Genomic DNA, 26,949 nt, shown 5'->3' with positions numbered 1-26,949 from the left:
TAATTCTTAAACAAACCCTATCTCACCGTCAGGCATTCTAGTAATTTTCGATATCGTTTTACCCTTTACAAACTTTCTATAGACAAAACTCTAAACATTCTAAAAACTAAATACAGTATTCAGCCAAACCACTTATGGGTTCCCCACTATTTCCAGTAATTGCCAATACCTTTATGAATGACTTCCAGACCCGAGCAATATTCACATCAATGCTCAAACTCACATTTTGGCTACGATATGTTGACGATACATTCGTCATTTGGCCTGATGGCAGGGATGCTTTGGTTTCTTTTCTACCCCATCTTAATGGTATATATCCTAGTATCCAGTTCACAATAGAGGTGGAAACTGAATAATCCCTACCGTTACCATAAAGAAAAACCAATTCCATGGTTTTATCATTCTATTTATCAAAAACCCACCTATACCAATCGTTACCTGCATGCCAACTCTCATCATCCCCCTTAACAAATTAATTTAGTCATTAATACGCTTGTCTTCAGATTAATACGCCTTTTAGATGATGCTAGTAGACCCGTTGAGCTCTTTAGTTTAAAACAAGCCCTCATCAATAACGGTTACCGCGAAAATCACATCAATAGGAGCATCCTCAGACATCAATCTCCCACTAAATCTCAACCCAAATGCTCAAACCCTCATACAAAAGCTTTTAAGCTTTTCTTCCTTACAACAAAGGTGGCACTGATAAAGTCGATATTTACCCCCCCCCCCCCAAACAAAAACTTTTATCCCCTGTTCTATCAATCAAAGGCAACATTTTTTTAAATTAACAATACGGAGTTTATGAAATTCCTTGTGCAGATTGTCCCCGAAACTATATAGGTCAAACAAATCGTAGAATCCAAAATAGGATTTATGAACATTCCATTTCTGTTCGCAATTCCAACTTAATTTCAGCTCTAGGTCAACACCATATTCATAAAGGTCATAAAATTGATGTTGAAGACAATAGAAATTGAAAAAAGACATTGTCTAAACTGTCTTAATAAAAGAGATGAAGGCATACGGTAACCTTCGACTTGGAGAGCTGTCATAAAGAAAATACCGTCTACTCCACCGTTAATTTTAGCTCTAGGTTTAATTGTACTAACCGCGGAAAGCTTTTGGATTATATATATATATATATATATATATATATATATATACAGTGTGGAAACCACTTATGGAATAAAATTGTTTGTGTCCTTATTTTAGAAAATAATAAAAAACGTTGAAATACCTTAACTTTTAAATTTAAATGTGAGCTTTTTAAACATAAATTTGAATGTACAGGGTGATCCACGCAAGTCTGGCATAGTCTATAATCTGTATTTTAAATGAAACACCCTGTATATTTTTATGTTTTTAAAAGCTCCTTAACAACCTTATCTCAACGAACTATATCATGTATCGTCTGTTATGAATAATACAAGGTGAAATTTTGTAATTAAGTATAATTTTCTTCAAGACAATTAATTCATAGAATACCCGAGGTAATTGATTGGATTACATTAAAATAAATGCTCAAAATGTACTCCACCTTGTTGCTGGCAATAACACAGTCCCCTATAAAACTCGTCCCGAACTTTGTTTAAAGTTTGAGGTGAAATATTCCGTATTTCTGTAGTTTTCTTTGAGGTCTTCATTGCTAGTTGGTTGTGTTGCATGTACTTTGTTCTTGAGATAACCTTACAGAAAAAAATCCAAAGGCGTAAGATCTGGCGACCTAGCTAGCCAGTCAATAGTACCCCTTCGTCCAATCCATTTATTGGAGAAGATTTCATTCAAGTAATTTCTCACCATTAACGCATAATGGGGTGTTGCACCGTCCTGCTGGAACCAAACAGTTTCATGCGGTAGGATCGGATCTATTGGATTAAGATATAAGTTAGCCAACTGAGGAAGAACATCGTCTCTTAGCATGCTTAAATATTTTTCCGCTGTCAAATTACTATCTACAAATTAAGGACCAATAATATGATCTCCTATAATACCTGCCCAAACATTCAACTTTTGAGGTTACTGAGTGTGTGTCTCACGCATCCAATGAGGATTCTCCGCTGACCAATATCTACAGTTTTGTCGGTTTACCTCTCCGTTCAATGTAAATGTTGATTCATCAGAAAAAAGACTTGTACCAAGAGCTATTTCATTTGTGTTAATTTTATCCATCATTCTTTCGCAGAAATCCATTCTACGATCTGGATCGTCTTCTCTTAGCTCCTGCACAAAAGTCAATTTATATGGATGAAGTTTTTCTTCATGGAGACACCTTAGGATAGTTGTGTGACTCACATTATTTTGACGTGCAATTTGACGTGAACTTTACATTGGATTCTCTGCGACGCTTAACAAAATATCCACTTTTACCTCATATTCAATGAAGCAATGAAGTTCGGTTTTCTTTTTAATAGTTTGACATGTCCAAGTTGTCTGAATTGTGCATAAATTTTAGACACAATACCTTGTGCAATATTAGGCAACTGAAGATACCTCTGAATAAATAAGTTTGCTACTTCAACTTGACTTCTACAATTCTCCCCGTAACCGATCATTATTAAAATCAATTCGGTGGGTCTCAGTTAAATATTTCATTTTTATTCCTGCAAGAAATTAGCTTTTAATTAGGAATGTAAAATGTCAACACACCAACAACTGATTGATAACAATCCGCATTATTTACCAATCTAGTTTAATTAGCAGACTATCTAGACACTTTTTACCCATTCATGACAAAAAATGTTAACACGGTTACTAAACAGAAATTTTCCCCAATATACTGACACTTAGAGTAGAAGTGTATTGTCTGTATTTAGCTAATTTAAAATAATACCATAACACGTGATAAATTATTAATTTCAAAATTTCACCTTGTATTATTCATTATAGACCCTACATAATATAGTTCGTTGAAATCAGATAGTTAAGTATCTTTTAAAAATATAAAAATATACAGGGTGTTTCATTAAAAATAAGGATTATGGACGATGCCAGACTTGCGTGGATCACCCTGTACATTTAAATTTATGTTTAAAAAGAGCACATTTAAATTTAAAAGTTAAGGTATCTCAACGTTTTTTATTATTTTCTAAAATAAGGACACAAACAATTTTATTCCATAAGTAGTTTCCACACTGTATATATATATATATATATATATATATATATATATATATATATATATATATATACATATATATATATATACACTATATATAAATTTTTTTACATAATATATTATCTCTTAAAATTTATATTTTGTTCAATATTAATTATTTCAGATCTTTTTGATAATTATTTAAATTTTCGTCCTCTTAGGATTTTCTCTTGGTATTTATTCCATTAGCAAATATTGTTCTTCTGTGGCAATAAAGAAAAACTTTTTGTGCATCTAGCCTTTAATAGTAAAACTAATTTATGAAAATGCAGCATGGCGTGTTCCCCAGAAACACGGAGGTGAGCTTATCATCAAGACTGCATTATGATTCGAGCTAATGCACTTAATTTATATGCGCCATCTTATTAAACGCCATCAAAAAATGGACGTAGATGAAGGTAGAAATTATGCATACACTTTAACAATACACACAATATGTACAACGGTATGAAACTTAAAAATATAACATTAAATTTTTCATTAAGTTTAATATCCGTTTAGAAGAAGTAAACAACCGTATTTTCCTAGTATGTACAGTGAACTTAATAAGGTACAGGGACGACTGTAATAAGGATTACAATCAATGTTATTTTCACTTTTGACAAAGCGTTAAATAACAGCGCATGCCGGTTTCTCTTCTTCTTAAGTTGTTATGATTTTTCTATAAATATGGTATTAAAATTCTATTATAGATAGATAGATCTTTAAATAGGAAACCTATACATACAATATTGAAAAAAGTGATAGATTATACCTTGAGTACGTTTTTGTAAGAAAAGTACTTTAGTATTTCTAGGGTAGTTGGTAGTCTGTCGTTATTCAGAAATTATAACAGTTTAGAACTTTTACAATGTTATTACGGGAGGGCTTACATATTGTTTTTTCATCATACAAGTATCGACAGTAGTTCTATAAGTTCACTAATAAATAAAAAAAAAAAGTTTTTAACAAATCTTTATTTGCGTGCTCTTGCCCTTACAAATAGGGCAGTAGTATGCAAGTGCGTATTTTTACCCCAAAACTTAAATGTATAAAAGCCCAAATAAAAGAAACGGTAGGCGTTTAAAAGAAACCAATCTTTATTGAAAAAAACCAAACGTAAAATACAAAACGTCAATCTAAAAGACAACTGAATTTGGCGAGGTCGTCAAAGAATCCTACAGAATTTGAAAATCTAAAAGAGCTTTTATTGGCTTTGAAAGCTTTAAAACAATATCCTCCTTTCGAAAAAAGGCATCTTCCGTTGTCTCACGAAAACGAAATGTGGGCAGTCACTTAAAAAATACGCCTTCATAACCATTATCATTTACTTGGCAGACTTTGGTGACAAATAATCTGTATGATTTTTTTTCCAAAAAGCTTCAATACGACTAGGTCATCAGGTAAAATATTTGGTACAACATTAACGTCTTGCTCTTCATCGTTATCGGAAGAATGAATGTCACAATAATGAATACTTTCGTGATAGGATACTGCTGCTGATTCATCAGAAGATGATTAGTCCTTTTCTTTTGGCTGCACGAAATTTAGCACTTTGAGATTTGATCTTTTGATTTTTCTCCTTCTCTTTTTCTGCTTCCTTCTTTTCTTCTAAAAGTCGCTCCTAATTAGGTGTCGAGGTTAGTAGGGTAGACTTAAAACTGTTCCTGGTTCATTGCCTTTTATCTTAATTTTTGGGAAGGGAATAATGTCTGAAGGTGAAATTACTGACTGTTTTGATTTTGATGACGGCTGGATCTCTTTCGTGTCAGTAACAGTTTATTCTTCAATATTTGAAGGACCAGGTCCAGACATTCTGACTTCCGATTTTGATGACGGCTGGGGCTCTATCGCATCAGTAACAAGTTCTTTTTCTTCTTGATGAAATTGGATGAAAACATGACCTACATCGTCTGAATATTCACCTAAATCTTGCTCTATTTCTTCCGCTGGCATAAAATCTACGTCCAAAAAAATATTTTTATCTAGTGGGTAGGTTCCTGTAGACCGAAAGCGAATTGCTATATCTACAGTAGCAGTTTTTGCAAATGCTGTAGAAAAGAGACCAGTCACATGGTAAATGCAGAGAACCTGTCCTGGATGGAAACTGGTGCAGCTGTCAGCGCTCATAATTAGCTTTTAATGATTTAAAAATGCCCAATTGAGTGGCTGGGTCTTATGGCTGCTATGTGGTGGCAGACTTAATAGATGGATAAAATTATCTTTTGCAAATGTTACTGCTTGAAGACTTGCGTGCGATACATGATTATCTAGAATTAGAAAAACGGGGTTCTCCTCTGTTGGACTTGTATATTTTTTAAAATGATCCAGGTACTTGATAAACGTGGGAGTGTTCATGTAATCACTATCAGTAAAAGTTATGTCGCAAGCAGTGGGCCAGTCTTTGATTAGAAGAAGATTCATCTGTTTTCGAGCAAATAAGAAAAATGGAGGGACATGGTGACCAGTTGCACTCTTACAGCAAACAGCCGTAATTGTTTGTCATCGCTTATGTTTGGGCAGACGGTTTGGGACTGTCTGAATGTCAGTTTCATCGACGGTATAGATACGGTTGGGAGGTAACTTATATTTTTTATAGTGTTCTCCAAAATTTCAAAATACTTAACTAGTTGCACTCTATTGAAGCCCATGGTTCTAGCAATATTTGTTTTTCGTGGAACTCGTAAAGATAGTCGGTTCCTTTTCATGAAAGATCTACTAAAGTTTCAACCAGTCAACTGATTTACAGGTGAAAACGGATGCTTAATACAGTTTTAAACACAATAATAGTATATAAAAAAGCGCAATGATTTCAGCGTCATTCCATAAAATCGATTGTCGAGTTCTTTACAATGCTAAACTATTTCGTTTTCTTGGATCTTGGTTGCTTTAAATGTGCCTAAAGACTGGACACCATTTCCTTTTTTCAACCTTTGCCGTAGTGTCGCTTCATGAAATCCCACAGCTTTTGTTCTCTGACGTATAGAAATGCCATTATTAATAAGTTCACGAGCTTCGCATAAGATAACATCTGTCAAAGGCTTGCGCTCTGATTTTCTTTTGTAGTTTCTGGAAAACAGAAACCAAGATTTAGATGAATTGAATATTTAATTCCGAAATTAGTAAAAACAAAATTAATTTATGATAATGGGGAAAAAATACGCATTCGTATTTTGCCCCATAACTTTCATGTATTTTTGTCATTCGGCAACACTGTTAAAACCATCTGTTGGGATTTTAAGGACCTAACCTCAATCGAAAACTCTTAACCTAATAACCCACAATCAAGCCAAGAAAACACCCGAATAAACTAATTTAACGAAAAATACCAATTTGCTTTTATCACGAATTAATTTTGTTATACCAATATTACATTGTAATAGTAAAAAATGATGATTTACCTCATAGATTGTAACCAACGCCTGGAATCAGTTTTAAACTTGGAACAACACATATGGCACATTGTTACCAAACGTTTGTAACTAAAATCGGTTCAAACTGGACATTAGCGACAAATTTAAATGAGGTGCGTTATTTTGCCCCGTACGTGTTTTTACCCCCAACTACTCTATCAATTAAAAATAAATTCATCATCATCATCCAGCCCCATTTTCACATCCATTGTTGGATATAGGCCTCCTCCAAACGTCTCCAGTTCTCTCTATCTCTAGCTGCTCCAATCCAGTTTGTTTCTATTCTCCTTAGGTCGTCGGTCCATCGGGTTGGTGGTCTGCCTCGACTTCGCTTGTCGGCTCTTGGTCTCCACTCCAATAATCTCTTCGTCCATCTTCCGTCTTCCATTCTAGCAACATGTCCAGCCCACCTCCACTTTTGGCCCAGCATTGATCTCTCCATTCGCCTTTGTGTTACCCTCAGTTTTTCGGCAGTAGCTTTCGTTAAAGTTAGGGTCTCTGCTCCGTAGGTCAAGACTGGTAAGATGCCTGATTTGGTTGTCTCTGGTTATTCAAATTTCATGACCCAAGTATGTGTATTTATCGATTAATTCTACCTTGTTGTTATTGATCTGTATCTCTTCGCTGGGAACCATATTGGTCATCATTTTGGTTTTCTCGAAATTTGTCTCCAGCCCAGTTTCTCCTAGTATGTCATTCAGTTCTTGGAGCATGTCTAGGTCTCTCCCAGATTATCTGACAGAAGCACGATATCGTCCGCAAAACGTAGATGGTTTAATCTTTCTCCATCGATGGATATTCCTTTCTGTTGCCATGTTAGTCTTTTAAATGCATACTGAAGAACGGTAATGAACAGCTTTGGTGACATAGTATCACCTTGCCTGACTCCCATTTTTATCTTTATTTTATTAGTTGCTGAATGTACACTTATGGTTGTTGTGGCATTTTTATATATATTTTTAACTATGTTACAATATCTGTGGTCGACCCTGCAATCTTGTAGTGCTCTTAAGATGGACGGTAGTTCCACTGTATCAAACGCCTTTTTAAAGTCTACAAATATCAATGCCAAGGGACGGTTATATTCGTTAGTTTTTTCTATCAGGGTTTTTAGGCACTGCAGGTGATCGTTTGTGCCGTAATTAGTTCGGAAACCGGCTTGTTCCCGAGGTTGGTAAAAATCCAGCTTTGTCTCTAATCTGTTCGTTATTTTTCGGGTGTATAATTTATAACGATGGTTAAGGAGACTGATTGGTCTGTATCTTTCCAGACAAATAAAAATAAATTGCAGGGTTAATATTTTTGCTCTTAAAGAATTTAAGAAAGTATTTAAAACGTTTTGATATTCGTTTTAAAATGTGTCAAAAAATAAATTAGGTACATCAATATTGATTTGTTGACAAAATTACCGTACAATCCTTGTATATCATAATATAATATATTTTGTTCTTGAATAATTAATCATTTACCTAAAATCCCGTTTTACAAGATTAATTCGATTATAGTGGTCAGTCACGTTGACCTTCGTTCTTACAGCACATAAGACTTTCACAACAAAAATGGACTTTTGCTGGACATTATCGCTCGCCCCATTCTACACTCGTATCGGAAAAATAATTTTCGTGCTACTTTCACTTAGGTAATTTTCTCCAATAACTTACAGATCCTTTGTACGTGACTCCGGGTGGATAATGTCTTGAGGCTTGTACCTGATGTGGGTAAAATACGAACACCAAAAAGGGTGTGTAAACTATAAGAACCATTAAAACTTTGGGGTTGAAAAAGTGGAAAAATAAGTGTTTTTTTCTTAAATTATTATCTAGTATATCAATAGAGTACTGAAAGTAATAGTTTTTAACAATAAATTAAAACCCACATTTGCACTTCTTGTGAAAAAGAATTTTCAACTGATCAGTTTTAATATGGTAGGTAGCTGATACTTTTATATTGCTGATAAACGTTTTTAGATTTCTTCTTTTTTTAAACGAACTAGGTCCTGTTTAAGACAATATGTTTTTTTACCAACTATTGCTCTGAAACTAATTTCTTAACACTTATACCAACATTTTCGATGTATGCCTACTGATCTTCGTATGTTTGGTTTTTGGGTGTTAATACATCTTTAAGAGAAATGGTCTCTGGTGGAAGTTGTTCAAGAAATTAAGATGGCGATCTTACTACCATTTAGAGAGGAATTAGCAATTTAATAAATTAAAGTTCGAAGGACCAACCACTGATGTGGGAATAGAAGGATAAATGCACCCCAAGGAGGTGAGAATAAAAGATTAGAGGAATTAACAAATATTTAATTGAATGGCCAACTTTCTTACTATTACTAAAATAAGGTCTGCTCAAAGTCCTTTCGGAAAGTTCTTATCTCACCTACTTAAAACCGCATATTTTACTTTACAGTAAAAGGTAAATAAATCGGGTATGAACCAAGGACGTTGTCTTTAATAATAGTCACTATGTAAAACTAAGCGGCATTTGCTAAATACTAAATTTTATACAACAAATTAGCGAGAGTTAGTACTCTAAACTAATACTATATTTATACATACTATTTAAAAGAGAGGTCCACACTTGGTGGAATCTAAACTTGTACTGTTTGCTAACTGCATTCAAAATGATAACTGCAGTTTCTAAGCGGGGTTTGTGGACCAACTACCCAATAGGAATATTACTTACGGCAAAGAATATTTGACCGTCAGTGGCGAAACCAAACATTTGGAAAAATTTATTTATCCAGTCTAGATGACAATGACATGATGAGTGTTCAACAATTGTATTGACATTAAAACCCACACTTAAGGATTGCCAAGGAATTACCTTGTAGAGAAGGTTCACAACTATAGTGCCGCCATTATCCTGATGACTTCTTGAAAATGATGGTAAAGTAATAAAAATAAAACCCCTTTTAAATATTCTATTATTTAAAATTTGTCAGGACTGACTTAAATCCTAACTAAATAATTCTGCAAATTTAAAGTTGGAGATTATACAAAAGTTGGAGTGTGGAACGTCTGTATCTCATATATGTATCAATATGGCATAAAAAAGAAAACTGTTTAGGACATATAAAAAACAAACGCATAATAAATAAATGTAAATTAATGTATGATGTAGGAGAAAACAGCAAACTCAGAAAAACGAATGAAATTGGTTCCTGAAACTTCACTGGAAGAAGCAATCTTAAAATAGCACGGCCAACAACGTTCTAGTGGGGTCCCGGTCTGGGCAGTCGAATTGAAATCTGCTGCAATTAATTAGCAAATCATATGGAGATACCATTCAGAGTAAGTGATGGATTCCTCTGGCGCTTTGTCAAAAGGCACGGAATCATGAATAAAAGAATTTACGGCGAAGCTTTAAGTGCACAAAAGAAGAAATGGAACCTTTTAAGCAAAAATTAGTAGAACATATAAGTAACGAAATGCTATTAGAATCTCAGATTTACAATATGGCGTACTTTGCTGAATGCACAAAAGCCTCCAAATATAAATAATCAAATTCTCGAAGAAAAATCAGCAAGGATATGATTTCCTGTAATGGTTGGCAAATCTCATAAACCTATAGTTTTAAAAGATATCATGCATCATCTTCCCTTTTCATATTATAGCTCTAAGAAGGCATGGTTCATCCCAGATATTTTCAAAAAATGGTTTTTCAAAGAATTTGTACTTTTAGTGAGAAAATTTCAAGAGAAGATATTGGACATCCCGCCAGAAGAGGTGAAATGTTTATTGCTTTTAGACAACGCCCCTGCTCACCCCTCTGAAAATATTCTACATTTAGAAGAGGGCAGGTTTAGCTGGATGTTTTTGCCAAAAAATACAGCATCGTTTATTCAACCCATGGATCAGGGAATAATTTTGACAAACAAACGAATATATCGCAGAAAGTTTTTAGACTAAGTAATGGTTGTATTGCATGATGGAGATAATGCAGAAGATACAAGAGGGCAGTAAAAAGCAAACATTAAAAAATGTTTGGAAGAATTTTTTTGATGACCAAGATGCAGACATAGATTTAGAAGGTTTGGAAGTTACTGATTTCTGTAGGTCAGTACATAATAATGCCGGAGAAACCCTGAAACAAATTTTAGAAAAAACACTGGAATGTGGCATATATACTTATCACATATTTATAGACTACAAAGCATCCTACGACTCTGTGAATAGAAGAAAAATGTTTAACGTAAGGAAAGAGCTAGGAATACCAAATCAGTTGGTAAATTTAACGAAACTAATTCTTGAAAAAGTTGAATGTAGAGTACGAATTAAGAGGGAACTGTCTGAACCTTTTAAAACAAATAACAGGCTATTAGCAGACCCTCTCTTCTATATACTGTTCAATCTGGCTCTGGAAAAAGTAAAGCGTATGTCACAAATCACAACCATTGGTTAAATATATAATAAATCAGTGCAAATGCTTGCCTATGCTGATGATATCAATATGGTTGGTAGAACGGGAAACGCTGTACGAGAGGCATATGTAACATTAAAAGAATATATATATACAAGGATTTCCACAGTTTTCACTGTATTCCTTTACTCAACCGTTTTCTCCAATTTTTCCTGTTTAGCCATTAAAAGAATCAGCTACAAAAATGGGTTTAATAATAAAAACAAACAAAACGAAGTTTATGAAAATAAGAACGCAACCACAAATCCTATAACCACTTGTTTTAGAAAATGACGTCATTGAAGCAGTGAACGAATTTATATACATGGAAGCGCTCCTTAACACTGAAAATAATACTACCGCAGAATTTGCACAACCAACAGATGATATTTTGGGCTTAATCTGCTCCTTAAATCCACAATTATATCGAGAAATACAAAAATAAAACTCTTAAACAATAATACGCCCAGTCCTAATATATGGTTCAGAGAGCTGGACTCTAACAAAAAGTAATGAAAACATGTTAGGATCAAATGAAATCGTAGGCTTCCACGGCCAGAGTCAGAATTATAGTTTATTCGTCTTCCGGGTTTGGACCGTGTCATTTGTGAGTGACCCAAAAGTGGGTTCATCTCGACGTTTCGCTACAATTGTATGTAGCTTCTTCAGGAGAACAAAAAAGAAAGAAAAAGAAACAAAAGACAGGAAGATGGGTAGTTAGCAACGGTAACTCAGTTACTCAACGCAACCAGAGGCGAATACTAACTACCAAGATGGGCATTTGGTCACAGTAACTCAACTACTCAACGCAGCCAGAGGTGAACACCAAATGCCAGGACAAGGATTCACGTCCAACAGCTCAGAACACTAACGCGTCGAGAGGCAGGGAGTGAATCCGACGATTACTCCGCTACCGCTCTATTTATAGTCGCGGTGACCTGTCGTGTCGGGACGTATCGGTACATTCCGTGGCGCGAACGTCAAGAAGCGCGCGCTGGCCAATCATGTGGCTGCATCGTGGTAGCGGGACCGGACGGCGGCTCTAGACTGGGATTCCAGATGGGAGACAAGTAGTATCCTTCCTCTCGATTGATATTATGTGGATTTTTTCGGATCTCTAGAGATTCGCGGATTTTCCTGGAATAAAAGAAGGGGCTCTTAGAAATAATATGAGTTTTTTCGAACAATATGGAATGACCGGTTTCTTGGCAGTGTTCTGCAACTGCAGAATGGGAGAAAAGACCTGATCGAATGCATCTTTGATGCTCTTGAATCCGAGTTTTGACGGAACGACCAGTTTCGCCAATATACACTTGTCCACATGAACAAGGAATAGAATAGACACCACAGGGAGATAGGGGCGGTAATGGGTCTTTAGGAGAGGGTAGATATTGTGAGATTTTCTTGGGTGGTCGAAAAGTAGTCCTGATACCTTCCTTGCGAAGAATTTTGCCACGGAATGTACCGATACGTCCCGACACGACAGGTCACCGCGACTATAAATAGAGCGGTAGCGGAGTAATCGTCGGATTCACTCCCTGCCTCTCGACGCGTTAGTGTTCTGAGCTGTTGGACGTGAATCCCTGTCCTGGCATTTGGTTTTCACCTCTGGCTGCGTTGAGTAGTTGAGTTACTGTGACCAAATGCCCATCTTGGTAGTTAGTATTCGCCTCTGGTTGCGTTGAGTAACTGAGTTACCGTTGCTAACTACCCATCTTCCTGTCTTTTGTTTCTTTTTCTTTCTTTTTTGTTCTCCTGAAGAAGCTACATACAATTGTAGCGAAACGTCGAGATGAACCCACTTTTGGGTCACTCACAAATGACACGGTCCAAACCCGGAAGACGAATAAACTATAACATGTTAGGATGTTTCGAAAGAAAAGTACTAAGGCGAATCTATGGAGGAGTGAATGACAATAGAGTTTGGCCATAGGATATTTTGATTTTACTGTCATAGAGTATGTGGATTTCAATTATTATTTTTTAGTAAGTTTAAGACCCATTAATGTTGTACGCTTCTTTGCACCCGTAGGGTATTTGGGTTTTAATAACTTCTCATTGGTTTAATATATCGCTTAAAATAATTATTGAGAAAATGACGAATATTGAGGCACAAATCATATCAATCGTAAAGGTGCAAAAATCTAAATCCTCCATGACCCCTCCGACAAAAATTTCTGGATCCGCCACTGGAGTTTGGAGAAGACGATACAACTTCGAACTTTATAGAATATGCCAGGAACCAGATATCGTAAAACATATTAACATAAAACGTCTGAGGTGGATAGGGCATGTAATGCGGATAGAACAAAATGAACCAGCTAGAAAAACGCTTCTTGATAGACCAATTGGTCAGGGAAGAAGAGGAAGACCCAGAACAAGGTTCCTTGTTAACATCGATGAAGACATGAGAAATATGGAAATACGTGCCTGGAGGAAGGCAATGAATAGGGACGACTGGAGAGAAATTCTTAAGGAGGCTAGGACCCACGCTATGTTTTAAAGCCAGAATGATGATGATGATGAAATAAATATTTAATTAAAATTTAATAAATAATTCATATTCTTTTATTTCTTCTGTTTATGTGTATGTGCCCAACTTTTTTTATAAAAATGGGTAATAATTTTAGAACTTCATAAATCAGGGCACTATATTTGTGAATGTACCTTACATATCTTTTCTAGGAAGGACCACGCCTTGTAGCCCTCCCTCATTAGTTGCCACTGCATATAAAGACAGAAGACGATAAAACTAAAAATAATGAGCATACAGTATTTTATATTACAAATGACAATTTGTGTTAAATAAAAAAAATATTTGTGAGATTTTCTGTTAACATTTATGATCACATATATACAATTAATGTTACTTGGCAAGTCCCTTATAACTAATTAGTACATTTCGTTAGACATCCTTGTCACAATTCGTCTTTTCTAGTGCTAATACCCGATGCACGAACTTTTCCTATAATAAAAATCGACCATATATCTTCATTACACGGACGTGAAGACGTTTATGACATTATATATCGGAACTATTGTCTTAAATGTTTCATCGGACTCGCATCAGCTAGCTATTACGTCTTATTTTCTCAATTTTGTCACTTCTTGCTTTCTGTTGAGGGAGTCAACGCTCTCATGCAAAATGGAACGAATGATTAGGGTATGCTCAATATTTGAGAAGCGTGGAGAGTATAGGATTATGAAGATGAAATTGCATTTTTAATAAGAAATGGTAAATAGGTTTGTTGAAAGCAACATTAAATAGAGAATGAGTTTGGGAAGAATAGTGTTAAGGTATATTGTAAAACTCTTTTGATGTAAATATTTTCTTAAGTAAAGGAAACTTAAGGTCGATATTTTATAACCCTTACATGGGGCTGCAAAGAAAAATCTTTTTAAACTATGGCAACAATCGTTAAAAAAATTAATCACGTAAATTTTTCCTTTAAATTTGTATTTTTCTCGAAAATGGTAAGTTTTATCTAAAAAACCTTAAAGCAAAGTTGTAGATCTTAAAATTCTCTACAAAACTAGTTTTTATAATTTTTTCCTAATAGTTAAGGTTCCTGAGATATTGCGATTCTAAAAATCACATTATAAAGATAGTCAGTCCCTAAAACGCGGCTTAAAACACATTAGGCGGTTTACCAGAGGCAGTAGTTTTGCCATTGTATTCGGTGTTGTCAAATTTAGTCGAGTTTTGGACGTAGAATGGTATAATGATGTCTCTAGAATCATCTAGTGAAAGTGACGACGATTTGTTTTTCCTAATAAGTGCAACGTTTACTTCATATTAGATCAAAGAAGAAGAAGAACCGCAGGTATTGGATACATCCCATAGTAAATGAAGGAAAAAATAAAGGAATGTTTTACACGTTAGTTAAAGAAATTAAAGATGACCCAGAAAAGTTTTTAAATTTTATCCGAATGTCTAAGCAATCTTTTCAAGAGCTATTAGAAATTATTAAAGAGCCATGTTCAAGAAATAACACCCATATGAGAGAAAGCATATCACCAGAAGAAAAACTAATACTAACACTAAGGTAAGTTAACTACGTAGTTGTCACATACTTTTTAAGTATCTTAAAAATATATTTGTAATTTTAACTCGTTGACTGCGCATGTTTTGTGATTTTTATTATGTATGCATTATTTATGTGTTTTGTTTATTTAATTTTTAACAATGTTTCTCCCGTTTGTTGTATTTTTTTAAATAATAAATATAAAAAAAATACATTTTATAAAATAAATTTTTAATTTTAATTAATTTATCGATATCTATAGCTTCCATAATATATACAAAATTTGGTAAACACTCACAAAAGCAACCAAATAAAACCGCTGCAAAACAGTCACACGCAGAGAACAACCGAACACACGGTTCGGTTTTTCTATGTCACACGTCTGTGTTGAAGCACTAGATATCTATTACTGATGTGCCGCCAGAAGTCTTAAAACCGCCGACGGCGCATGGTACTCAGCATAGGCCGCGCGGATGCCGATGCGGCGAGCTGACGAACGACGGCTCGTCTGTGTTGCACAACATAAGTGCCATAGACGAGAGACCGCTTTCAACACCGACGCGACGCAAACCGTCCTGTCTGTGTTTAACCTTAGGGTTCAGTTCAAGTGAATATAGTTACTTAACGTATTACAAGCGTTTACCATTTAGGTTATTTGTGCTATTTTATAGGTCTAAAAAATGTCCCAGTTTTGTTTTACGTGCAATAAACTTTTAAGTGAAGATAAAACAGTTGTGGTTAATCGTGGAATGCCAAATTTACACCCGAAAAACTTCAATCGTAGCAGTGAAAAACCAACGTGAGGAGGAACAGGCTAGTACTTCAACAATAAGTCCACCTCGTACTAGAACACGAGTAAGTGAATCAAACTTTTGTTTTAAAAAATACTGTTTTTTTGTGGCAAAGAAGCCAACGAAGAAACTAAGAAAAAGAAAGCACAGCAACTTCGAAAATAACTAGCGTGACTACACTAAAATTCAAAGAATCCCTGTTGAAAGTTCTGATGATGTTTCAAAGGCTGTTCTTGAACTTATTAGTTTTGAGTATGATTTAGTTGCTGCTTATGCAAAATACCATGACAGTTGTTACAAATCTTTCTTAAAACCTAATACTGGTGGTAAAATTGGTCTTCTACAAGATGAAACTGTAAACTTTGCGGTGAAGAAAATTCTTTAATGCATAGAAATGAGTAATGATTGCCAATTTTCGTTGGATGAATTAAGGAATGTTTGTCAAGATGTAGCTTTAGATGACAGAACTATAAAAAGACGATTGAGATTGAAGTATGGCAGTAGAGTTATTATTACAGAGAAGCCTGGAAAATTAACATTTATTTATTTTATTGATACTTACCTAGATATTTTTTTAAGTCAAGTTTCATTCTGGTCTTGTGAAGTATCTAAAGAAATCAAAAGAAAAGTTAACCCAATAGTCAATAGCAATATCAATAATCAATATGTAACGAAATTATTTTGCCTGTCATAGGGTATGAATATAGGGTAGAAATAGGGGACAGAAACTATGGGGGCGAAGATAGGGCAAGCAAAACAATCGTTACTGATGCGAACGGCACTCAGGGGGTTGTTGGAGAGCTGGAGTCGTGGATAAGTCAATGGCAAGGGGGTTGAGATTGGGGTAACTACCAAAATATGAAAACAAGGGGTTACTTGCTTAAATCTCCTGGACAAATGGGCAAAAAAAGACAAGAAGAAATACCTCTAGCTATTTAAAAGGGACGCCGCTTCGAGAAAACTTCCTGCTGGAGGAAAGAAAGTTTCTTCCTTCCTAAAAAGTAAACATACAAAAAGGTTAGGAGATTTTCTAAAATAAAAACAAAAATGGATCAGAGAAACAAATCAAAACGTTTATTTTTGTCTCATACAAACAGTTATCAACACATAAATGGCATAAAAAATATACTATATAAATAGTTGCCAAATACAGAATAAAAAAAAACTTACATGTGTCCGTTTACAAACTCCGTTTACAAAGGGGTTGGAGATACTACAAAAACTTACAAATGTTACCGCGCAGAAATTAACCTTTGTTTAAAACAAACAAAATAAATTAATGTCGAAACAAATAAAGCTAGCTGTCATATGTTACATACTGTTATATGCCTTGATGATCGCCAACATCCGGACCGGATAAGGCACTGAAGAAGAAGAAGAAGAAGTCATATGTTAACATTAAATTAAAAAAAAACAATTAAAATGACAGCTAAGTTAAACCATAAAATTTACAATTTATTATTTATTACAAATCCTTTTAAATTTTAATGAAAGCAATTATTAATAATTATCAAAAATGTGTCTGTCTTTACTTTAAAATTTAAAATGTTAATTGTTACCTTAATTTCACTGTTTATCACTTAACTTTCAAAAAAAACTTGCTACTATCTCTGGGATTGGAGCTACAAAGGACAAAACTCTCAAATTGGACAGAAGAAAACCATTTCCATACTTAGGCAGGAACGATTGAAACAGGGACTTGGAGGAGGAAATCAAGCTGTCGACGGGGACATTCTATATAATACTTTACAAAATTTCTTCAGTTCCGGTGCACAAATCTTATGGTGATTACTCTGTTCTAAGCTGCCATTATGCAAAAAGTATTATCACCTTAACCGGTCTTAAGACATAACACGAAGAAATTTGAATCGACTCGCGATTCAAAATGGCCCAAACATCTATCTACTCTGACATTCCTTGCTTGACTCCTCATGTCTTACATTTTACAAATTTCAACGCAAAATAAATTTCCCTTTACGTCTCACAGCTAGTTTTTGCCTACAAACTTAAAACAAACAATCTACCCTCCACTTGACCTAGTTCTTAGCAACGAACAGACAAAAAATAATCTCGAAACATCTACTTTTAAATTGGGTAACTTGGAAATTTTTTACCTCACCATACATACAGAGAATAGGGGAATATTAATGTAAACAACGACAAAAAAAATATTCTCAGTTAATACGTCTTAGAAAAACCGTTTACCTGACTTGCAATATTATATTAGGGGACTCGAATGTAAACAAATCGTTTTCAACGAAAAAAACCACTCTTTTAAATTCATCGAAATAACACATAACACGTATTATATTGATTTTAGTTTTAACCGGAATAATTTAACCTTACAATGTAACGGAGACAAAAACAACTATATTTTGAAACAACTGAAGACAAAACTTAAAACAGAATTTATTCTATTAAGTATATAGATATCAAATATTAACAAATTTAAAATGCTACAAATATTAATAATAAGGTAATATCTAGAACTTGACGGGTATTACCTCCTTAAATTATCCTAAAATTGTCAAGACAGTTAGTGAAGCAGGCCTACAGGGGAAACCACGGTAAAAAAACGCGCCACTACTTCCCAGGTGGCGTGGAAATGTGTGCATATATCATGTATAATGTGACTCTTAGAATCGCGATATCTCAGGAATGGTAACTCTTAGAAAAAAAATTATAAAGACCATTTTTGTAGAGAATTTTCAGATCTACAACTTTTTTTTTATAAAACTTATAAAAAGAATAACTTTTGCAGCACTCATACGATCGGTGGCGATTTTTAAAACTTTATTTATAATGGTAAACCCCAGCTCTCCACCAATATTGGCTTTCCGAGAATTTATGATATTTTAAACGGCTATATTGTACCAAATCTATGGTACACTACAAAAACAGGCAAACAATACAACATAAAAATACTCCAAAACGATTAATAAGAGAACTCTACTATACCGTCAAGACAAAAATAATGTATCTCTGTACCAATCATTTTCCACCCACTCCCGAATATGTCTCTTCCAATTGCTTCCATCTTGCAAAAATCTAATTTACTCTTTGTCTGCCACTGCTCTTATATTTATCTACCCATCCTTTTTTAGGTCTTCGTATGCTTTTTGTCGTTACCCTTGGTCTCCATTCTAGGACTCTGATCTTAGAACATCCTGTTCATCGGTTATTATCATATCTAGCTATGTGGCCGACTTATCTGGGTGTCTCTCATCCTGTCTCTTATTGATGTTTCTAGTTTTTTTTAGCAAATTTTGGAATAAGGGATACTGTCTATACAACCCATAGGTAAAAACTGGTAGAATGCAGGTGCTTATACAAGTTTTAAGTCAGTTCCGTTAAAATCTGCTCAACGAATCTTCGGCATAACCGACTTTTGCTGTACTCTGTTATATAATTAAATATTAACAAATAATTAGAATGTTAACAAATAATTTTTTTCAGGTTACGGACACATCGTTCCTATGACGACAGAAGGTCGTGCCTTTTGCATAGTTTTCGCACTTATAGGAATACCCTTAACGTTAACCGTCATTGCTGATTGGGGTCGATTATTCGCCGGCACTGTCTCGACCCTCTTTAAGCATATCCCACCACTGCCATCAAAATTCAGGTAAGTCAGGTATGTACCAATTATAATAATATGGATTTATGTCATTATATGTTTCACATAATTTTTTGAAGTGAAAAAGAGTGGCGAAAAGAGTGGTTTCCCTAAAAGGAAAGGATGTTTGATTATGATGGTAAATTCGAGGTTCTGATGTGTATTCTGTAATATTTCCGTTAAATTTAACTTTACGGTCCTCTTAAACCTTTAGGTAAAATTGGCATTCTATTAGGACATATTATAGAGGAGCGCTAAAATAAAAGGTTTGCAATTAAATACGGCAACGTCGCCTGTTGATAGTTTTTGAACTACTTTTAACGTAGAAATTGACCAAAAACTGACTGTTGGGTACCAAAAAACTTACGAAAGAAGAAAAAAGTAAATTGACAGATAGCTGAAAATAATATTTAATTCTATTTGGTTCCTTCTTTGTTGATAATCGTTTTCTTCTTTGTGTGATAAAATTTTATTATATCTCTTGCTCCAAGAACCACGAAATCTTATAAATAATTTTTAATAAATTTCTTAGTTCTTGAACTTTAATAATCATTAGTTGTTTTGAGTCCACTGCTAAACATAGTCCTCCCGTAAATAATTCGATTGAATCCAATCTTGAATCGTGTCTAGGTCTCCATTCTAAAATTTTCTTTTTTCTTTCTTTCTAGACATGACTTTGTTTTACAATGTGCCTCTAGTAAGTTGTCGTTCCTTCGTTTTCGTGGTCTTCCTACTGATCGTCTTCCTATTGGGAAACCTTCTCTTGCCGTCTTTACTACTCTATTTGTTGTCATTCGGCTTATATGATCGTTCCATTCTACTCTTCTATTTCTTTCCCAGTTCTTGATGTTATCCACCTTACATCTACGTCATATATCTGTACTTCTAGCGCTGTGCCATAGTGTCTTACCATCAATTTTTCTAAGTGTTTTCATCTCTGCTGTTTTAATATCCTTTATGTCCTCTCTATGTCAGGTCGTTAACTGCCGCATGTGTCATTATTGGTGTGATTACTGTTTTGTAAATTCGGCCCTTCATTTCTCTCCCGGTATTTTTATTTCTCCATATTGTTTCATTCAGGCAGCCCTCTGTTTGTTCTATTCGCTTGATCTTCCATTTCAGTTTCGAACTTTCCGTAGTTAATTATTTTAAGGTGTTTTTCTTCCATTTGGTATCCTTTTTTAGTTACAATTTACAATTCGTGTAAAAGAGCTCTGAAGGTCTTGAAGAAGTTGATAGGCATGATCTACTTGAACTTTAATATATAACAATAAATAATTTAACACTAAATAATGATCACTTCCTACTTTTGTAGAAGTTAGACCAATTTAGCTACTTTAAGTGTATTATTTAACTTTATTAATACCAGTTTAAAAAAGATCACACTTTCGTATGATTGGCTCTGTATATAAAGAAATATAAAACATATTTCCATACATTCTGACATTGATGGTAATTAATTGATATTCATGTTATTAGGATCTTATAACTTGGTTGAAGCGAAGATAATGTCACAATTAATCATCGTACCGGCAACAGCGAAAGGAACATCTGATAAAGATTTTCCCGTCTAGAGTGAGTTTCTTAAAATACATCATTTCCGTGGGTTATAAATATTAAGCCTTGAAAGAATTTCTTCGGGAATAGTGAATGATAACTTCCACTATTTCCTACCTCGAAAATAAAAATACGGTAAAAAATCAGCAATAACATAAAAATATTTTAAAACAAGTTATGGTGGTATACTTAAACTACTCTGCGATGTACATACAGGGTGCGCCAAAGGTCTGGCTTTCTTTGATTACGGCTAAACTAAGGGGAGGGGAGGAGGGGGCAATTTTGAACGTGGGGTGGATTTGAACAATTCAAATTTCCCTTTTATAAACACCGCAATATGAGTAATTTTTGTTATACGGTGTTGGCTACATATTTACACTACTAGTGTGAAGTTGGATGAGAGATTATTGTTGTGTTTACAAACAAAACAGCAAAAGTAGAGTTTTGAGTATTTAAACGCATCTGTGTGTAATTTTGGTTATAAGGATAATGCAAGTAAAATATTCGGAACTAGGTGGTGCGGGCAAGCCTGCAATTCGCAGGGGTTTTCCAAGGTATGTGTTCGATATTTAATCTCGTAATTCTAACCCTAAATTTTTAACTTACCTAAATTTAAAATCTGTGGAATGGGGCACCTTTGAACTTTGTCCCATTACTGCAAGCTCCATTAGGAAGTTTTAAAATAAATGTTAAATGTGGATTTTTAGGACCTGAGATGGTACGTACACACAAAAGAAAACGTGCAAAAGTGTCTCCAACTGAAGATGATATTCAAAATTCCATACAAGCAGTGGGGGGTGGCATAAAACTTCGCACGGCAGCTGCAACGTATAGAATGAAACATACGACACTATTTTATAGAATAAAAAGGAAACAGGAACGAGAAAGAGCAGAACAAAATGGTGTAGTTTATAATGATCTGTCGAATTATTCAAGTTTGTATTCTACTTGTCAAGTTTTTAACAAAACTGAAGAAGACCTATTAGTTAGTTATATATTATTAAAATCTTCAAAAATAAATTACGGTTTAACATACACCCAAATCAGAATTTTGGCTTATCATTAGGCAAAAAGACTAAACAAACCTATATGCACCAGTAAATGGGATGGCAATAAAATTGCTGGTATAGACTGGCTACAAACATTCTACAAAATTTGACATTGAGGATATCCGAAAACACTAGCCTTAGCTGAGCTATCAGTTTTACAAAAAAAAATATTGGGACATTTTTTGACAATTATGAACTTGTTTCAACCCACGATTTCACACCTGACAGGATCTATAACTTAGACGAAACTAGTATCAGCACTGTCCTGCTAGCTCCAAACATTGTAACGCAAAAGAGAAACAAACAAGTTGGGCAGATAGTTTCCCCAGAGAGGGGCATCCTGATCAATATGTGTGGGATAATTAATGCATTAGGAAATGCTGTGCCTCCGGTGTTCATATTTACAAAAGCCCGTTTTCATAATACAATGTTGAATGGAGCTCCCTTGGAAAGCCTGGGTTTGGCTAATTCGCCAAGTTCTGGATGGATGATCAAGGAACTGTTTCTGAAGATTCTTAATCGCATTAAACGTTATACAGAGTGTTCTTCTGATTCCAAAATTTTGTAACCTCGGAAACCTTTTTTGGATGGTGCTAGAAAGGTCACCAATGGAGACACTGCGGACGGCAGCCAAATAGTTGGTGGAGAGCGAGTCGTGGTTTCGAAACTAGCTTTTGGAACCGGGAATGGGTCCAACGGACAAAATAAGAGGAAAGATAGGATAAGAGATATTAGAAAAGATACAGAAATAAACAAAAATATAGATGGGTAAAATTACCAACGATACGATAAGATAGAAACAGGGCGCCACTTAATTTTTTGGGGTTTAAGGAGAAAATTAAGAAACCTTACAAAAGAAAAGAGATAAAGAAAGATAGTTTGGTTCTGAGACCAAATCGAAGGAAAGATACCAACAGTTAATTATTAAATAAATTTGGTCAACACAATATATAAACAAATAATAAACATATTAGGTGGACTCCGTCCATCTACTTACCTACGAAACTTAATCGCCCTGATCTTTCTACTGGTCAAAGGTATAGTAATACTTAAAGGTAAAAAGCAAATATTCAGAGTTATGGTTATATCAGGAAACTTGTTAGGAGTCGACAAATAAAATACATACATAAAACAAAAACAATATATTCAACAACACAATGATGTCGGTAGCTGAATGTACATACAAGTAATAAAAATGCACCATCAATTATGAAATGGTAGTGTACACATAAAAATAAGCAGTAATATGAATAATAAGTACCTTTACAAATACAACAATATAATAATGCACAGGTTCAATTATCAGCGAAGAGAGCTGATAGTGAATAAGAAAAAAATTCAACCAAGGTTGATTTAAGAAGGCCTCTCTTTGCTGTTTAATGGCATATCTCGAGACACTGGGTTAAAAATGCATAACAATTATAGCAAATAACAAAAATTAATCAAAGCTAAATTTACAAGACTACAAAGAGGTTACCGAAATAAAAATTTAACCAAACCGCACTTGGTTCAGTTGATTATCTATCTCGCACTGTTATTTAATGATTGAGAACTAAATGTTCGTAATTATGTTTATTCAAATTTCTTAGTAGCTGATGGAAAGTTCGTAAGAAAATATTGAATGTAAAAATCAGTGGTGACTCTCAACTACAGGTAAAGACATGGATGCACTTAGATTCGCCCAGATGATTGAAAAAAAATATGATACCATACCATATTATTCGCCCCGATAAGTGGAGATACTAAGATTATGGCAACTTACAGTAATTCCTGATGACTGCTGCACTAATTTACTGAAGTTAATTTATTTTACTATAATACTTTACTTGTATCAAGCACCGAAGTTAGTTAAAATTAAAGGTACTCTATACCAATATTTAATCTAATATGATATTAGATTAAAAAACTCAAATATACAAGTGTATACACACTTAGAAAGAAAATGCACAGAGAACAGAGACGATAAGATATGAAGAACGTCTTTACGCGTCTGAGTGCCCACTCAGAAGTGAGAACGAGTGCCCACCGGGAAGTGGTCTCCTTTCTACAAAAATTTACCAAACTACCCAAGAAAAAGGTGGGGAAAATGACAATCAGCCTGTATCTATTTCTAAGAAGACAAAAAGATTCTAACGAACATCAAAACTAACGGTACCCTTCTAGCTAGGAACGTAATGAAATATAAAATCCTTTGCATTAGGTTATTATAGAAAAACATTTCTACGTGCCCCGACGATATTTAACAAATTTATCATAAAGGAACCCGGCCTTACAGCCGGAAGGAATTAACCGAGGATTACCTAAACAGTCGTTTTTAAATAAGTAGGTAGATTGTTCCGTAATATTTCGGTAATTTTCAATAAAATTTCCTAATGGTCAACCGACCAACCGCGTATATATTATTTGCAAATACGGCCATCGGCGTCTCAGCAACGGGTAAAAGGATTAGAAATAATTGAATATATTAACTATAAAAAAATTTTACAATTTTAATATTGATGGACAATCACGAAACTCATTGTTCTCTTGAATCCGTAATGTTTGCATTAGAAATGCATCCGAAAATGGTATAGTATTAGTTACTTTTCCACCCCACACCTCACATCGCCTTCAACCGCTACATGTAGCGGTTTATTCGTCATTTAAATCAAAATTTGCCATTGCTATGAACGAATTGATGATAATGCATCCTGCTCGAGCAATTACCATACATGACTTATCAGCTATTACAAACACCACATACACTTCTTCATTTACCATGAAGAATATAGTTAAATGTTTTAGAAAAACGGGCACTTGGCCCCTTAACCGTCGTGTATTTTCGAATGACGATTTTGACTGTGCTTTTGTTACTGACCGGCCACCACCAGGAAATAATGTAACAACTCAACAGAAGCTGTTCCATCTACATCAACCACAGTAGCCCCTGAAATTGAAATTGTTTCATCTATATCAACCTCAATCATACATCAACACCTGAAATTGTACGACCTTTCCCAAAGGCCTAAGGTTAAATCTAGAGTTTTAACAGAAACACCAGAAAAAAACAAAATTGAAGAAGAAACTCTAGCAAGAAAACAAAAACAACAGAAGTTGCAAGCAAATAAGATGAAAAGAAACATTTGGAAGACTACGCTTACTACTAAGAAGAATGCGAAGTTAAATACCACAGATTGAAACTTCGGAATCTGATGAAGACATCGTTTATGCTAGTTCAGAAGAATCGGAGGACTTCACAGAAATTGCCAAATATGAACAGAATGACTATATTTTATGAAGTGTGTTACTAAAAAGCTGTGTAATTATTATGTGGAAGAGATCACTGAAATATTTGCTGTGGATTCAGAGTTTGAAGTTAAATTTTTGAAAAGGATTAAGGATAAAGGGACGTTCAACTTTTCACTTTCCAGAAAAGGAGGATATTTTGATAGTCCCCATTGAAGATTTAGTTTTAAAATAACATCCTATAAACAATTTAAATTTAGGCACTAACAGAACTCAATCATTGATCTATGTTTCAAATTTGATGGATAATTACAATGTTTTTTTTTATTTAATAAAACTCCAACAGGAATCTTATGATTATTGCTATTTGATTATTCACTATGAACAATAAGCAAGTTAGTTCTATATACAAAATATTACAAAAAAACTTATCTAAGGTTACATTCAGCAATATTCTTTATGCTCTAATACATTATAGTACTACTAGCTAACGTGTACACTTTAGCCGCACTTTGCTCTGCTTTGTCACTTGCACTCACTTATACCACTAACTCAAACGGTTTCGTTCTCTTAAGTCTTCTTATCTGGTTGGCGTTGTCTAGGAGTTTGATGGCCTCAACATTCACGTAGTTGGAGAGCCTTTGTTCATAACACTTATTGTCTGGATAACCGTATCCATCTGGAGGTCTCGATGAAGATCACAGTTTCTGAAGTACCATGGAGCGTTAACGATGTTCCTTAATAATTTATTCTGATATCGTTGTATAATTTGGATGTTACTTTCTTTTGGACAACCCCATAGCTGTATCTCATATGTCCATATCGGTTTAAGGACTTGCTTATACAATAACAATTTGTTATAAGTAGACAGAGTGGATTTTGTTCCCATCAACAGTGCATCTTTCTGAACTTAATTTTTAATTCCTCTTTTTTTTTAATATGTGCTTTCCAACGTAGCTTGGAATCTAATGTCATACCCAAATATTTTGCAGTATTTGCATAAGGTATTTGGTTTCTATTTATACTAACTGGGGTATGTTGTTCTCTTTTGTTAGTAAAATTGACATGAATAGATTTTGTTTTATTCAATTTGATACGCCATCGCCTGGTCCATATGTTAATTTGTTCAACAGAGTTCTGTAGCATGGTTGCTGTATCCTCGCGGTTTTGTCCGACTGCTAAAATGCATGTGTCGTCTGCAAATGTCGCAATTGTGTTAGGTTCTAATGATGGAATATCGCTGGTATAGAGCAGGTATAGCACTGGCCCCAGGACACTTCCGTATGGAACTCAAGCTTTAACTTCTCTTAATTCTGAATATGCTTCCTCATATTTAACTCGAAAGTATCTGTCAGATATATATGATTCTAGTAGTTCAGAATATTGTTTTGGTAAGTAGCATCTCATTTTATGATATAATCCGTCATGCCACACTTTGTCGAAAACCTGCGAATTAGATTTTTTTCTCTATAATCGGTTTTAGTATATTCAAGAGTAATTTTTCGTATATTCAAGAGTATTTTTCGTCATTATAATTTCTGCCACCTTCCATAACTTTGGTACGTCTTCAACTGCGTGCAAACCATTCACGGAGATTGCGTAGAAACGAGATTTTACGTCTGCCTACGTTTCTTCTGCCTTTGATTTTACCCTGCATTATATTCCTTACTAGTTCGTATTTTTCACCTCTCATGATGTGCCCCAAGGATTCCAATTTCCTGATTTTTATGGAA

The 26,949-nt window shown here is 34.5% G+C and overlaps 1 protein-coding gene across 2 annotated transcripts in view; it reads left to right on the top strand.

The window, feature by feature from the left end:
- Positions 1 to 26,949, top strand: part of LOC140445311 (TWiK family of potassium channels protein 7) — a 213,027-nt gene that overhangs the window by 138,078 nt on the left and 48,000 nt on the right. For both annotated transcript variants that reach the window (XM_072537289.1, XM_072537280.1), the window contains one exon: positions 19,226 to 19,394. In XM_072537289.1, coding sequence (XP_072393390.1) covers positions 19,226 to 19,394 — 169 coding nt within the window. The remainder of the gene's footprint in view (positions 1 to 19,225; positions 19,395 to 26,949) is intronic.

The sequence above is a fragment of the Diabrotica undecimpunctata genome, chromosome 1, assembly GCF_040954645.1.
Source record: "Diabrotica undecimpunctata isolate CICGRU chromosome 1, icDiaUnde3, whole genome shotgun sequence".
In the NCBI taxonomy this organism is placed as follows: domain Eukaryota; kingdom Metazoa; phylum Arthropoda; class Insecta; order Coleoptera; family Chrysomelidae; genus Diabrotica; species Diabrotica undecimpunctata.
Note: the sequence above shows the minus strand (reverse complement) of the source record. Positions and strands in the feature narration are given on the sequence as shown.